General features: G+C 46.4%; 2 protein-coding genes across 2 annotated transcripts in view; both read left to right on the forward strand.

The window, feature by feature from the left end:
* Positions 1-4,293: 4,293 nt before the first annotated feature.
* On the forward strand, positions 4,294-5,064 carry LOC139583830 (uncharacterized). The gene has a single exon (XM_071415356.1). The coding sequence runs from the start codon at positions 4,294-4,296 to the stop codon at positions 5,062-5,064; it is 771 nt and encodes a 256-aa protein (XP_071271457.1).
* A 1,477-nt stretch (positions 5,065-6,541) lies between these two features.
* The window catches only part of LOC139583836 (hormonally up-regulated neu tumor-associated kinase), a 67,860-nt gene continuing 59,832 nt past the window's right edge, over positions 6,542-14,569 (forward strand). The window contains exons 1-5 of the mRNA XM_071415369.1: positions 6,542-6,571; positions 6,962-7,157; positions 9,679-10,037; positions 13,655-13,777; positions 14,350-14,519. Of these exons, the coding sequence (XP_071271470.1) occupies positions 6,542-6,571; positions 6,962-7,157; positions 9,679-10,037; positions 13,655-13,777; positions 14,350-14,519 (878 nt within the window). The remainder of the gene's footprint in view (positions 6,572-6,961; positions 7,158-9,678; positions 10,038-13,654; positions 13,778-14,349; positions 14,520-14,569) is intronic.

Genomic DNA, 14,569 nt, shown 5'->3' on the forward strand with positions numbered 1-14,569 from the left:
TCTTCTCTCTCTATCTCTACTTATACTCTTCTCTCTCTATCTCTAGTAATACTGTTCTCTCTCTCTTTCTCTAGTTATACTGTTCCCTCTCTTTATCTCTAGTTATACTGTTTTCTCTCTTTATCTCTAGTTATACTGTTATCTCTCTCTATCTCTAGTTATACTGTTCTCTCTCTATCTCTAGTTATACTGTTTTCTCTCTCTATCTCTAGTTATACTGTTTTCTCTCTCTATCTCTAGTTATACTGTTCTCTCTCTCTTTCTCTAGTTATACTGTTCTCTCTCTCTTTCTCTAGTTATACTGTTCTCTCTCTCTTTCTCTAGTTATACTGTTCTCTCTCTCTATCTGTATTTATACTGTTCTCTCTCTCTCTCTCTCTCTAGTTATACTGTTCTCTCTCTCTATCTCTAGTTATACTGTTCTCTCTCTCTATCTCTAGTTATACTGTTCTCTCTCTCTATCTCTAGTTATACTGTTCTCTCTCTCTATCTCTAGTTATACTGTTCTCTCTCTCTTTCTCTAGTTATACTGTTCTCTCTCTCTATCTCTAGTTATATTGTCCTCTCTCTCTATCTCTAGTTATACTGTTCTCTCTCTCTTTCTCTAGTTATACTGTTCCCTCTCTCTATCTCTAGTTATACTGTTCTCTCTAGTTATACTGTTCTCTCTCTCTATCTCTAGTTACAGTGGGGAGAACAAGTATTTGATACACTGCCGATTTTGCAGGTTTTCCTACTTACAAAGCATGTAGAGGTCTGTCATTTTTATCATAGGTACACTTCAACTGTGAGAGACGGAATCTAAAACAAAAATCCAGAAAATCACATTGTATGATTTTTAAGTAATTAATTTGCATTTTATTGCATGACATAAGTATTTGATCACCTACCAACCAGTAAGAATTCCGGCTCTCACAGACCTGTTAGTTTTTCTTTAAGAAGCCCTCCTGTTCTCTACTCATTACCTGTATTAACTGCACCTGTTTGAACTCGTTACCTGTATAAAAGACACCTGTCCACACACTCAATCAAACAGACTCCAACCTCTCCACAATGGCCAAGACCAGAGAGCTGTGTAAGGACATCAGGGATAAATTGTAGACCTGTACAAGGCTGGGATGGGCTACAGGACAATAGCCAAGCAGCTTGGTGAGAAGGCAACAACTGTTGGCACAATTATTAGAAAATGGAAGAAGTTCAAGATGACGGTCAATCACCCTCGGTCTGGGGCTCCCATGCAAGATCTCACCTCGTGGGGCATCAATGATCATGAGGAATGTGAGGGATCAGCCCAGAACTACACGGCAGGACCTGGTCAATGACCTGAAGAGAGCTGGGACCACAGTCTCAAAGAAAACCATTAGTAACACACTACGCCGTCATGGATTAAAATCCTGCAGCGCACGCAAGGTCCCCCTGCTCAAGCCAGCGCATGTCCAGGCCCGTCTGAAGTTTGCCAATGACCATCTGGATGATCCAGAGGAGGAATGGGAGAAGGTCATGTGGTCTGATGAGACAAAAATAGAGCTTTTTGCTCTAAACTCCACTCGCCGTGTTTGGAGGAATAGAAGGATGAGTACAACCCCAAGAACACCATCCCAACCGTGAAGCATGGAGGTGGAAACATCATTCTTAGGGGATGCTTTTCTGCAAAGGGGACAGGACGACTGCACCGTATTGAGGGGAGGATGGATGGGGCCATGTATCGCGAGATCTTGACCAACAACCTCCTTCCCTCAGTAAGAGCATTGAAGATGGGTCGTGGCTGGGTCTTCCAGCATGACAACGACCCGAAACACACAGCCAGGGCAACTAAGGAGTGGCTCCGTAAGAAGCATCTCAAGGTCCTGGAGTGGCCTAGCCAGTCTCCAGACCTGAACCCAATAGAAAATCTTTGGAGGGAGCCGAAAGTCCGTATTGCCCAGCGACAGCCCCGAAACCTGAAGGATCTGGAGAAGGTCTGTATGGAGGAGTGGGCCAAAATCCCTGCTGCAGTGTGTGCAAACCTGGTCAAGAACTACAGGAAACGTATGATCTCTGTAATTGCAAACTAAGTTTTCTGTACCAAATATTCAGTTCTGCTTTTCTGATGTATCAAATACTTATGTCATGCAATAAAATGCAAATTAATTACTTAAAAATCATACAATGTGATTTTCTGGATTTTTGTTTTAGATTCCTTTTCTCACAGTTGAAGTGTACCTATGATAAAAATTACAGACCTCTACATGCTTTGTAAGTAGGAAAACCTGCAAAATTGTCAGTGTATCAAATACTTGTTCTCCCCACTGTATACTGTTCTCTCTCTCTATCTCTAGTTATACTGTTCTCTCTCTCTATCTCTAGTTATACTGTTCTCTCTCTATCTCTAGTTAGACTGTTCTCTCTCTCTATCTCTAGTTTTACTGTTCTCTCTATATCTCTATTTATAGCTAACTTGGTATAGAATTTCTTAAAGAACTCAGGTTGAAACCCATCAGCACCTGGAGCCTTGCTGCTCTGACTTGATAGACTGAATAACTTCTTCAAGGCTGAGAGGAGAATCAAGGTCATCTGCAGTTTCAGCCTCAACTGTGGGAGTCTCCAGTTCACCCAGAAATGTGGTCATATTGGCTGTATCTGATGGAAATTCAGATGTATACAGGGAGGAATAGAAATATTTGAAGGTGTCATTGATCCCCCCCTGTAGGGTCTTAAATGAAGCTATGAGAGGAATCTTTAATTTCGGGAATCAGACGGGTAGCAGCGCTGCGTTTTAATTGGTGTGCGAGCAGACGACTTGCCCTGTCGCCATGTTCATAGCACGTGAATGCAATAGTAACCGTTCTGCATCTATAGTGGACAAGAGATTGAATTCAGATAAGTGTTGCTTCTGGAGATGGCGTCAGGGCACACTGATGGTTTGAGTTAAGGATGGCTTTAGAGTTCTTCTAGTTTAGATTTCAGAGTTTTGTTTAAATGAGCAGAATAAGAAATATGTTCTCCTTTAAGGTAGGCCTTAAGTGATTCCCATAAGAGAGAATGAGAGGTTGAGCTTGTCTGATTTGAAAAAAGAAAATGATTAACTTCTCTAGGATAGGGGGCAGCATTTTCACATTTGGATGAAAAGGGTGCCCAGAGTAAACTGCCTCCTACTCAGTCCCAGATGCTAATATTTGCATATTATTAGTAGTGTTGGATAGAAAACACTCTGAAGTTTCTAAAACGGTTTGTATCATGTCTGTGTCTATAACAGAACTTATTTGGCAGGCAAAACCCCGAGGACAAACCATTCAGATATTTTTTTTTTTTAGGTCACTCTCTTTTCAATGAATTTTCATTGGGAATCCAGATTTCTAAGGGACCTTCCTGCAGTTCCTATCGCTTCCATTGGATGTCAACCGTCTTTAGAAATTGGTTGAGGTTTTTCCTTTGAGAAATGAAGAAGTAGCCATGTTCAGAATGAGGCTCCAGTGAAGTGTACGGTTTGTTAGAGTAACAAAAGGACCATTTGTGATGTTTATGAGACATATTGGAGTGCCAACAGAAGAAGCTCGTCAAAGGTAAGTCATGAATTATATCTTTATTTCTGCGTTTTGCGTCGCGCCGGGAGGGTTGAAATATGATGGTCTGTGATTGTTAGCTGGGGTGCTATCCTCAGATAATAACATTGTTTGCTTTCGCCGTAAAGCATTTTTGAAAACCACATATCCCAGAAGCGGAGATATTGTTACAGAAACCTGCATCAGTGGCGAATCTCCAACAGAGAGGAGTTTGTCCTGATAGATGTCGGAGTTAAAGGCCCATGGTCAGAAATTACAATATTCAGAAGAGGTGACATTTGGAAGTAACTTATGATCAGTAAAGAAATAGTCAATATGAGAAAAAAGAAAAGAAAGAATACTCTGTTGTCTGGGGATTCTGAAATCTGCAGGGATCTGAGCACCCATTCTGAGCCATAACATCTGAGAAGGACTTTGACAGAAGACATAGAGTTGGAGCGGTCTAAAGCCGGGCTAATAACACAATTCAGATCCCCAAAAAATATCACAAGATGGGTGTTCAGAGAAGGGATTTTCCCCAGCAATTCATTGGCAAATTCAACATAATTCAAATTGGGAGCATATACATTGACCAATACTACAGGTGTGTGCCAAATGGTGCCAGTTGTGATTAAATATCTCCCATGAAATAACTTTAGCAGTAGAGAAATGTATTATTTTACTAACCAAAATTGCAAACCCTCTGGCTTTGGCTTTGGAAAACCTGACTAAACCTGGAGTTTTGTAGCCTTGAGTGATCTTTAATGCGTAAATGAGTCTCCCTCCCACCCAAACACAAAGTCCCCCCCCCCCTCCCAAACCCAAAGTCTCCTCCCCCTCCCCCTCAAACCCAAAGTCTCCTCCCTCTCCCCTCCCCCTCCCCTCCCACCCAAACCCAAAGTCTCCTCCCCCTCCCCTCCCACCCAAACCCAATGTCTCCTCCCCCTCCCCACCCAAACCCAAAGTCCCCCCCCCTCCCAAACCCAAAGTCTCCTCCCCCTCCCCCTCAAACCCAAAGTCTCCTCCCTCTCCCCCCCCCCCTCCCCTCTCACCCAAACCCAAAGTCTCCTCCCCCTCCCCTCCCCACCCAAACCCAATGTCTCCTCCCCCTCCCCACCCAAACCCAAAGTCTCCTCCCCCTCCCCCCCAAACCCAAAGTCTCCTCCCCCTCCCCCCCAAACCCAAAGTCTCCTCCCCCTCCCCCCCAAACCCAAAGTCTCCTCCCCCTCCCACCCAAACCCAAAGTCTCCTCCCCCTCCCCTCCCCACCCAAACCCAAAGTCTCCTCCCCCTCCACCACCCAAACCCAAAGTCTCCTCCCCCTCCCCCCCAAACCCAAAGTCTCCTCCCCCTCCCCCCCAAACCCAAAGTCTCCTCCCCCTCCCACCCAAACCCAAAGTCTCCTCCCCCTCCCCTCCCCACCCAAACCCAAAGTCTCCTCCCCCTCCCCACCCAAACCCAAAGTCTCCTCCCCCTCCCCACCCAAACCCAAAGTCACCTCCCCCTCCCCACCCAAACCCAAAAGCGCTGCTCTACCTTCTTAACAACACTATCAACAAGGCAGGTCATACAGGCCATAGTTTTGTCACACCTTGACTACTCTTCAGTCGTGTGGTCAGGTGCCACATAAAAGGACTTCGGAAAATTGGCAATTGGCTGATTGGCTCAGAACAGGGCAGCACGGCTGGCCTTTGGATGTGCACAGAGAGCTAATATGAATAATATTAATATTAATATTAATAATATGCATGTCAATCTCACCTGGCTGAAAGTGGAGGAGAGATTGATTTCATCACTACTTGTATTTATGAGAGATATTGACATGTTGAATATATTCCCGAGCTGTCTGTCTAAACTACTGGCACACAGCTCAGACACCCATGCATACCCCATACCCCGTTGTGGAATATATTCCACAACACATGTCACACGAGGTCTCTTCATAGTCCCTAAGTCCAGAACAGACAATGGGAGGTGCACAGTCCTACATAGAGCCATGACTACATGGAACTCTATTCCACATCAAGTAACTGATTCAAGCAGTAAAATTTGATTTATAAAACAGATAGAAATACACCTTATGGAACAGCGGGGACTGTTCCATACATAGACACAAACACATGCATACAAACACACAATAACATACGCACTATACACACACATGGATTTAGTACTGTAGATATGTGGTAGTGGTGGAGTAGGGGCCTGAGGGCACACAGTGTGTTGTGAAATCTGTGAATGTATTGTAATGTTTTAAAAATTCTATAAACTGACTTAATTTTGCTGGACCCCAAAGAAGAGTAGCAGCTGCTTTGGCATCAGCTAATGGGGATCCATAATAAATACAAATACAAATAAGGCGTAAAAAAAGTGGTGAAAAGTCCTTCAGTAAGTATCTAGCCAAAGAAAAATTACCTTCCAAACATGTACTGTAACTTAAAAATGAACCACACAAGACGGTATTTTTTTATCAGAGTTCAATAGTGTTTCTGCAGAAAAGGAATGGCAACAGGGGGGAAAAAGGCTGTAAAAATCTAAACATAATGTGGTATAGAGACACAGAGCTTTAGTCCACATAACAACTTTACTAACACGGAAAATAAATATATCAAAGAAATAACTTAGGTTTTGCTCGGTCCTCCTTCTCTCTCTTGACTGGTGTCCGTCCCTCTCCCTTCTGTCCCGCGGTGTGCCATCGTGCTCCTATTATTTAGCCTCCACGGCTGGTTGGCACTTTCCTCTAATTACCTCCACTGATATCTGTCTGTGTCGGGGTGCCCAGCTCCCGTATCCCCAGCAGAGGGAGCCAACGTCATCTCATGTACCTCCCCTCTATTACCCTCTATCCTCCCCGGGGTAGACCTCCTGGGATACCACAATACCTTCGACTTGGAGGCTAAGCTACTATAGCTATGCTACCTGGTAAAAGAGTAGGTCATAGATCCAATCTATGGTTCAGAAGTGACAGTCGAACCAACCCTGGGCGTCCTGGTGGGAGTCAAAATGTAGCTTACCCCCGGCATGTGCAACGTGGAGACGAGCAAGGAGGTGGTGTGAGAATTTCACTTTCTTCTCATGAAGGTTTCACATTGAGAAATGTAGCTCTTTTCAAAGCTGAGGTCAAGAAAGATGAACACTTTGCGTCCGCCGTAGCTGGTCTCTGCCTCTGTCACGGTAGAAAAACGGATGATAAACACTAGGCTTGGAGTTTTCATCTCCGCCCGCTGAGGATGAGGCCGATGGAATGCTGACCGGACCCAGCAAAGAAGTCTGACGTGAACTTAACTGAGTCCCCTGCTTAAAGTTTTTCTGGTATACCAACAATCCAAAGATTGCAATGGCGAGAATGGGATTCCAGGTCGTCGGTCTTGTCAGTCAACTTTTGGTTTTCGGAGCTCAAACTGTTTTCTCAAGGGCTACCATGTCTCTGTGGTCACACAGGTCATGTTCAAAGCCATCAATTCGGCGGCCTTGTTCATCCGCAGCAGCTCGGACACCATCCAGGACAGCGGAGAAGGGGACAAGAGCAGCATCGATGGCAGTTTTGAGCTGAGTGGCAATGGTAGCTGTTATTTCCGATACCAGAACCGTATGAAGGTTCTGAAAATCTGTGGGGATTGTGACCGCATGAGACTCTGTAACAGTTGGGCTGGAGCCGGCGTCATTACCACTCACCCCAGGAAATCTCAAGTCTCATTACGTACAGCCGGGGAGGAACTATTGGATATAAGAGCAACGTCAACTTACCAACATTACGACCAGGAATACGACTTTCCCAAAGCAGATCCTCTGTTTAGACCACCACCCAGGACAATGAATCGGATCCCAGCAGGCGACCCAAAACAACGGCGCCGCAGGAGGGGCAGACGGAGCGGTCTTCTGTTCAGGCTCCGTAGACGGGCACATCACTTACCGCTCCCAAGTAGACTACTAGCCAATGTAGACAAAATCAAAGCAAGGGTTGCCTTCCAGAGAGACATCAGAGATTGTAACATTCTCACTCGGGATACGTTATCAGAGTCGGTACAGCCACCTGGTTTCTTCACACATCGCGCCGACAGAAACAAGCATCTCTCTGGTAAGAAGGGCGGGGGTGTATGCCTTATGATTAACGAGTCGTGGTGTGATCATAACATACAGGAACTCAAGTCATTTTGTTCACCTGAATTAGAATTCCTTACAATCAAATGCCGACTGCATTATCTTCCAAGAGATTTCTCTTCGATTATAATCACAGCCGTGTATATCCCCCCCAAGCAGACACCTCGACGGCCCTGAAAGAACTTCATTGGATTCTATGTAAACTGGAAACCACATATCCTGAGGCTGCATTTATTGAAGCTGGGGATTTTAACAGGGCTAATCTGAAAACAAGGCTCCCTAAACTTTATCAGCATATCGAATACGCGACCTGGGCTCAAAAAATTCTGGATCATTGTTACTCTAACTTCCACAACGCATACAAAGCATACAAATCCTTTTGGCAAATCTGACCCCAACTCCATGTTGTTGCTCCCAGCCCATAGACAGAAACTAAAACAGGAAACTCCCGTGCTCAGGTCTGTTCAACGCTGGACCGACCAATCTGATTCCACGCTTCCAGATTGCTTTGATCACGTGGACTGAGATATGTTCCGGATAGCATTGGACAACAACATTGATGAATACGCTGATTCGGTGAGCGAGTTTATTAGCAAGTGCATCGGTGATGTACCCATGGAGACAATTAAAACCTTCCCCAACCAGAAACCATGGATTGACGGCAGCATTCGCGCAAAACTGAAAGCACGAACCACTGCTTTTAATCATGGCAAGGCAACCGGAAACATGACCGAATACAAACAGTATAGCTATTCCCTCCGCAAGGCAATCAAACAAGTTAAGCGTCAGTATAGAGACAAAGTAGAGTCGCAATTCAACGGCTCAGACACAAGAGGTATGCGGCAGGGTCTACAGTCAATCACGGACTACAAAAAGAAAACCAGCCCCGTCGCAGACCAGGATGTCTTGCTCCCAGACAAACTAAACAACTTCTTTGCTCGCTTTGAGGACAATACAGTGCCACTGACACGGCCCGCTACCAAAACTTGCGGGCTCTCCTTCACCGCAGCCAACGTGAGTAAAATATTTAAACGGGTTAACCCTCGCAAGGCTGCCGGCCCAGATGGCATCCCTAGCCGCATCCTCAGACCATGCACAGACCAGCTAGCAGAAGTGTATATATTTTATATTTGAGATTCTTCAAAGTAGCCAACACACTTCCAGCTGGCTGGCTGGCTGGCTGGCTGGCTGGCTGGCTGGCTATCCAGCTATCTATCTATCGTTATACTGTTCTCTCTCTATATATCTCTAATTTCAGACTGAGGGGAGTGGTAAACAGTCACCTATAACCCCAGATTCTGTCTGCTGCACAATGACACACACACCACACCACACACACACAACACACAACACACAACACACAACACACAACACACACACCAAGGCTGTAGCACCTGTTTTTTATGTGTAGGGCTCCTGGAGTAAAAGTGAGAGACAGAGAGAGAGAGAGAGCATACGTGTGTATATGTGAGTGTGTGTGTGTGCATGTGTGTGTGTGCGTGTGTGTGTGTGTGCCTGTGTATGTGTAGGGGGGGTAATTACGGTGTAGGGTGTCTCCGACTGTGACCTAGGAGCATCCACTAACTGCCAGAGAGAGAGAGAGAAAGAGAGAGAGAGAGAGAGAGAGAGCAGAGCCAGTTGACAAAGAGAGACAGAGCGCTTCATCGGGTAGAGCTGCACCTGATAAAGAGGAGAAAAACAGGGGAGGAGGATAAGAGATTGGAATTGGATATTTTCCTGCTGGAACTAAGAGACTTTCACCTGTAGAGAAGAACACCTCTCTGTCCCGGAGTAGCCCTCTCTTCCTTCATTCCAACAGCTCCTCTTCCTGCTGGGTGTCTGAGTGTGAGAGAGAGGTGGCGGTTGAGAGGAAAGTGTGTTTGTGTGTGGGACTGGCGTACATGTTAGTATTTATGTACTTGTGGTGTGTGAGGTGGCCTGGTATGTGTATGTTTATGGTTGTGAGTGAGTGGGAGTGTCTGTGTGTACGGTTGTGTGTGTGTGTGTGGAAGTGTATGAGCGTATATGAGCTTATGTACCGGCCCTAATGCCATCAGCAACAAAGGCAGAGTATGTGGAGGGTGGAGGTGTGGAGGGTGGAGGTGTGGAGGGTGGAGGTGTGGAGGGTGGAGGTGTGGAGGGTGGAGGTGTGGAGGGTGGAGGTGTGGAGGGTGGAGGTGTGGTGGGTGGAGGTGTGGTGGGTGGAGGTGTGGTGGGTGAGGGCATTGTGAGCCAGTTGGCGGCCTCTGGGCTGGGTAGAGAGCGACATGCCCACTCCTGTCTGAAGGTCCCCAGGGAGCTTCTGAGGAGCTTCCCTCACTCCAAACGGGTGGGCTCCTATCTGGTGGGGAAGATGATCAACAAGGGCTCCTTCGCTAAGGTCATGGAGGGGCTACACATCAGCACAGGAGAGAAGGTAATGTTTTACTTTTATTTTATTTATCCTTTATTTAACTAGGCAAGTCAGTTAAGAACAAATTCTTATTTACAATGACGGCCTACCGGGGAACAGTGGGTTAATAACTGCCTTGTTCGGAGGCAGAACGACAGATTTTTACCTTGTCAGCTCGGGGATTCAATCCAGCAATCCAGTGAGTCTCACTAGACTGCAGAGGGTTCTGGGATGGTGCTGTGGTCCAGTGAGTCTCACTAGACTGCAGAGGGTTCTGGGATGGTGCTGTGGTCCAGTGAGTCTCACTAGACTGCAGAGGGTTCTGGGATGGTGCTGTGGTTCAGTGAGTCTCACTAGACTGCAGAGGGTTCTGGGATGGTGCTGTGGTTCAGTGAGTCTCACTAGACTGCAGAGGGTTCTGGGATGGTGCTGTGGTTCAGTGAGTCTCACTAGACTACCCTGCAGAGGGTTCTGGGATGGTGCTGTGGTTCAGTGAGTCTCACTAGACTGCAGAGGGTTCTGGGATGGTGCTGTGGTTCAGTGAGTCTCACTAGACTACCCTGCAGAGGGTTCTGGGATGGTGCTGTGGTTCAGTGAGTCTCACTAGACTGCAGAGGGTTCTGGGATGGTGCTGTGGTTCAGTGAGTCTCACTAGACTGCAGAGGGTTCTGGGATGGTGCTGTGGTTCAGTGAGTCTCACTAGACTACCCTGCAGAGGGTTCTGGGATGGTGCTGTGGTTCAGTGAGTCTCACTAGACTACCCTGCAGAGGGTTCTGGGATGGTGCTGTGGTTCAGTGAGTCTCACTAGACTGCAGAGGGTTCTGGGATGGTGCTGTGGTTCAGTGAGTCTCACTAGACTGCAGAGGGTTCTGGGATGGTGCTGTGGTTCAGTGAGTCTCACTAGACTACCCTGCAGAGGGTTCTGGGATGGTGCTGTGTTCCAGTGAGTCTCACTAGACTACCCTGCAGAGGGTTCTGGGATGGTGCTGTGGTTCAGTGAGTCTCACTAGACTACCCTGCAGAGGGTTCTGGGATGGTGCTGTGGTTCAGTGAGTCTCACTAGACTACCCTGCAGAGGGTTCTGGGATGGTGCTGTGGTTCAGTGAGTCTCACTAGCACTGCAGAGGGTTCTGGGATGGTGCTGTGGTTCAGTGAGTCTCACTAGACTGCAGAGGGTTCTGGGATGGTGCTGTGGTTCAGTGAGTCTCACTAGACTACCCTGCAGAGGGTTCTGGGATGGTGCTGTGTTCCAGTGAGTCTCACTAGACTACCCTGCAGAGGGTTCTGGGATGGTGCTGTGTTCCAGTGAGTCTCACTAGACTACCCTGCAGAGGGTTCTGGGATGGTGCTGTGTTCCAGTGAGTCTCACTAGACTGCAGAGGGTTCTGGGATGGTGCTGTGGTTCAGTGAGTCTCACTAGACTGCAGAGGGTTCTGGGATGGTGCTGTGGTTCAGTGAGTCTCACTAGACTACCCTGCAGAGGGTTCTGGGATGGTGCTGTGTTCCAGTGAGTCTCACTAGACTACCCTGCAGAGGGTTCTGGGATGGTGCTGTGTTCCAGTGAGTCTCACTAGACTACCCTGCAGAGGGTTCTGGGATGGTGCTGTGGTTCAGTGAGTCTCACTAGACTACCCTGCAGAGGGTTCTGGGATGGTGCTGTGGTTCAGTGAGTCTCTAACCACTAGACTGTGTATGTGACCTGGTCTACATAGCGATGGCCTCAGATGTATTTTCCTGCTTCAGTCTTGTTCATTTCAACCTCTATTACAGATATTTGGTTCAACTCAGCTAGATCTGGAGGCTTGGTTTACACCTGTATTGACTGTGTTGTACTGTGTTGTAGTGACTGTTATATTGACTGTGTTGTATTGACTGTGCTGTATTGCTGTATTGTATTGACTCTTGTAACAGTTGGTGCCCTCACGCATGGTTCAGTTTTGCTTGCCTCGAGCATAGAAGGCATTTACCCCATCTGGTAGGCTCGTGTCACTGGGTAGCTCTTGGCTGGGTTTCCCTTTTGTATTCCGTGATAGTTTGCAAGACCTGCCACATCCGACGAGTGTCAGAGCCGGGGGAAAAGTAGGATTTGATATTACTCCTGTTTTGACAGTTTGCCTGTTTAGTGGTTCATCGGAGGGCGTAGCAGGATTTCTTATAAGCATCCGGATTAGTGTCCCGCTCCTTGAAAGTGTCAGCTCTCCCCTTTAGCTCAGTGCGGATGTTGCCTGTAATCCATGGCTTCTGATTGGGATATGTACAGTATGTATGGGCAATGTGGGGACGACGTCGTCGATGCAGTTATTAACACCTCTCTGGGGTAGGTGGGACGCAATCGTCCCACCTGGCCTATAGCCAGGGAAAATACAGAGCGCCATATTCAAATAAAATGATATAAAAATCAAACTTTCATTAAATCACACATGTAAGATACCAAATTAAAGCAACACTCGTTGTGAATCCAGCCAACATGTCAGATTTCAAAAAGGCTTTTCGGCGAAAGCATAAGATGCTATTATCTGATGATAGCACAACAGTAAACAAAGAGAGTAGCATATTTCAACACTGCACGCACGACACAAAACGCAGAAATAAAAATATAATTCATGCCTTACCTTTGACGAACTTCTTTTGCTGGCACTCCAATATGTCCCATAAACATCACAAATGGTCCTTTTGTTCGATTAATTCCGTCGATATATATCCAAAATGTCAATTTATTTGGCGCGTTTCATCCAGAAAAACACAGCTTCCAACTTGCGCAACGTCACTACAAAATATCTCAAAAGTTACATGTAAACTTTACCAAAACATTTCAAACTACTTTTGTAATACAATGTTAGGTATTTTTAAACGTTAATAATCGATCAAATTGAAGACGGGATGGTCTGTGTTCAATACAAAAAGAAAACAAACTGACGCAACTTTTCTGGTAATGTGCCTCTCTCAAACAATTTACTTCAAGTGACTCTCATTTAAGATGGCCGTACTTCTTCATTACACAAAGGAAAAACCTCAACCAATTTCCAAAGACTGGTGACATCCAATGGAAGCGGTAAGAACTGCAAACAAGTCCCTTAGAAATCTAGGGTTGTAGGGTTGTGTTGTATTGACTGTCTTGTGTTGACTGTGTTGTGTCTGTGTTGACAGTCTTGTGTTGACAGTGTTGTCCTGACTGTGTTGTGTTGACTGTGTTGTATTGACTGTGTTGTGTTGACTGTGTTGTATTGACTGTGTTGTGTTGACTGTGTTGTATTGACTGTGTTGTGTTGACTGTGTTGTATTGACTGTGTTGTGTTGACTGTGTTGTGTTGACTGTGTTGTGTTGACTGTGTTGTATTGACTGTGTTGTGTTGACTGTGTTGTATTGACTGTGTTGTGTTGACTGTGTTGTGTTGACTGTGTTGTATTGACTGTGTTGTGTTGACTGTGTTGTATTGACTGTGTTGTGTTGACTGTGTTGTGTTGACTGTGTTGTATTGACTGTGTTGTGTTGACTGTGTTGTATTGACTGTGTTGTGTTGACTGTGTTGTGTTGACTGTGTTGTATTGACTGTGTTGTGTTGACTGTGTTGTATTGACTGTGTTGTGTTGACTGTGTTGTGTTGACTGTGTTGTGTTGACTGTGTTGTGTCTGTGTCAGGTGGCCATCAAGGTGATTGATAAGAAGAAGGCGAGGCAGGACTCCTACGTTCTAAAGAATATGAAGAGAGAACCTCGTATTCACCAGATGGTCAGACATCCTCATATAGTAATTCTACTGGAGGTAAGACAGATGGTCAGACATCCTCATATAGTAATTCTACTGGAGGTAAGACAGATGGTCAGACATCCTCATATAGTAATTCTACTGGAGGTAAGACAGATGGTCAGACATCCTCATATAGTAATTCTACTGGAGGTAAGACAGATGGTCAGACATCCTCATATAGTAATTCTACTGGAGGTAAGACAGATGGTCAGACATCTGCCACGTTGATCCTCAACAAGGGGGCCCCTCAGGGGTGCGTGCTCAGTCCTCCTGCGTGCTCAGTCCTCAGTCCTCCTGTTCTCCCTGTTCACTCATGACTGCACGGCCAGGCACGACTCCAACACCATCATTAAGTTTGCAGACGACACAACAGTGGTAGGCCTGATCACCGACAACGACGAGACAGCCTATAGGGAGCAAGTCAGAGACCTGGCCGGGTGGTGCACAGCCACGCAGACACACACGCACACAGCCACGCAGACACACACACACACAGCCACGCAGACAAACACACAGAGCCACACACACACACACACACACAGCCATACATACACACACACACAGTCTCTCCCTCTCTCTCCCCTCAGACCCTGGAGACAGAGAACAGTTACTACATGGCGATGGAGCTGTGTGCCGGAGGAGACCTGATGGACCGAATCTGTGAGAAGAAACGTCTGGAGGAGAGAGAGGTCAGGAGATATACACGCCAGATCCTCTCTGCTGTGGAACACCTACACACGCACGGCATCATACACAGGTCAGTAGGTTAGGGCAGGAGGTTAGGAAGTGCAGCTCAGTTTCCACCTC

Source organism: Salvelinus alpinus, chromosome 8 (genome assembly GCF_045679555.1).
Source record: "Salvelinus alpinus chromosome 8, SLU_Salpinus.1, whole genome shotgun sequence".
NCBI lineage: Eukaryota > Metazoa > Chordata > Actinopteri > Salmoniformes > Salmonidae > Salvelinus > Salvelinus alpinus.

What these genes read in the sequence shown, in the direction of transcription:
- LOC139583830 (XM_071415356.1), top strand. Translation starts at nt 4,294, where the DNA reads ATGAGTCTCCCTCCCACCCAAACACAAAGTCCCCCCCCCCCTCCCAAA.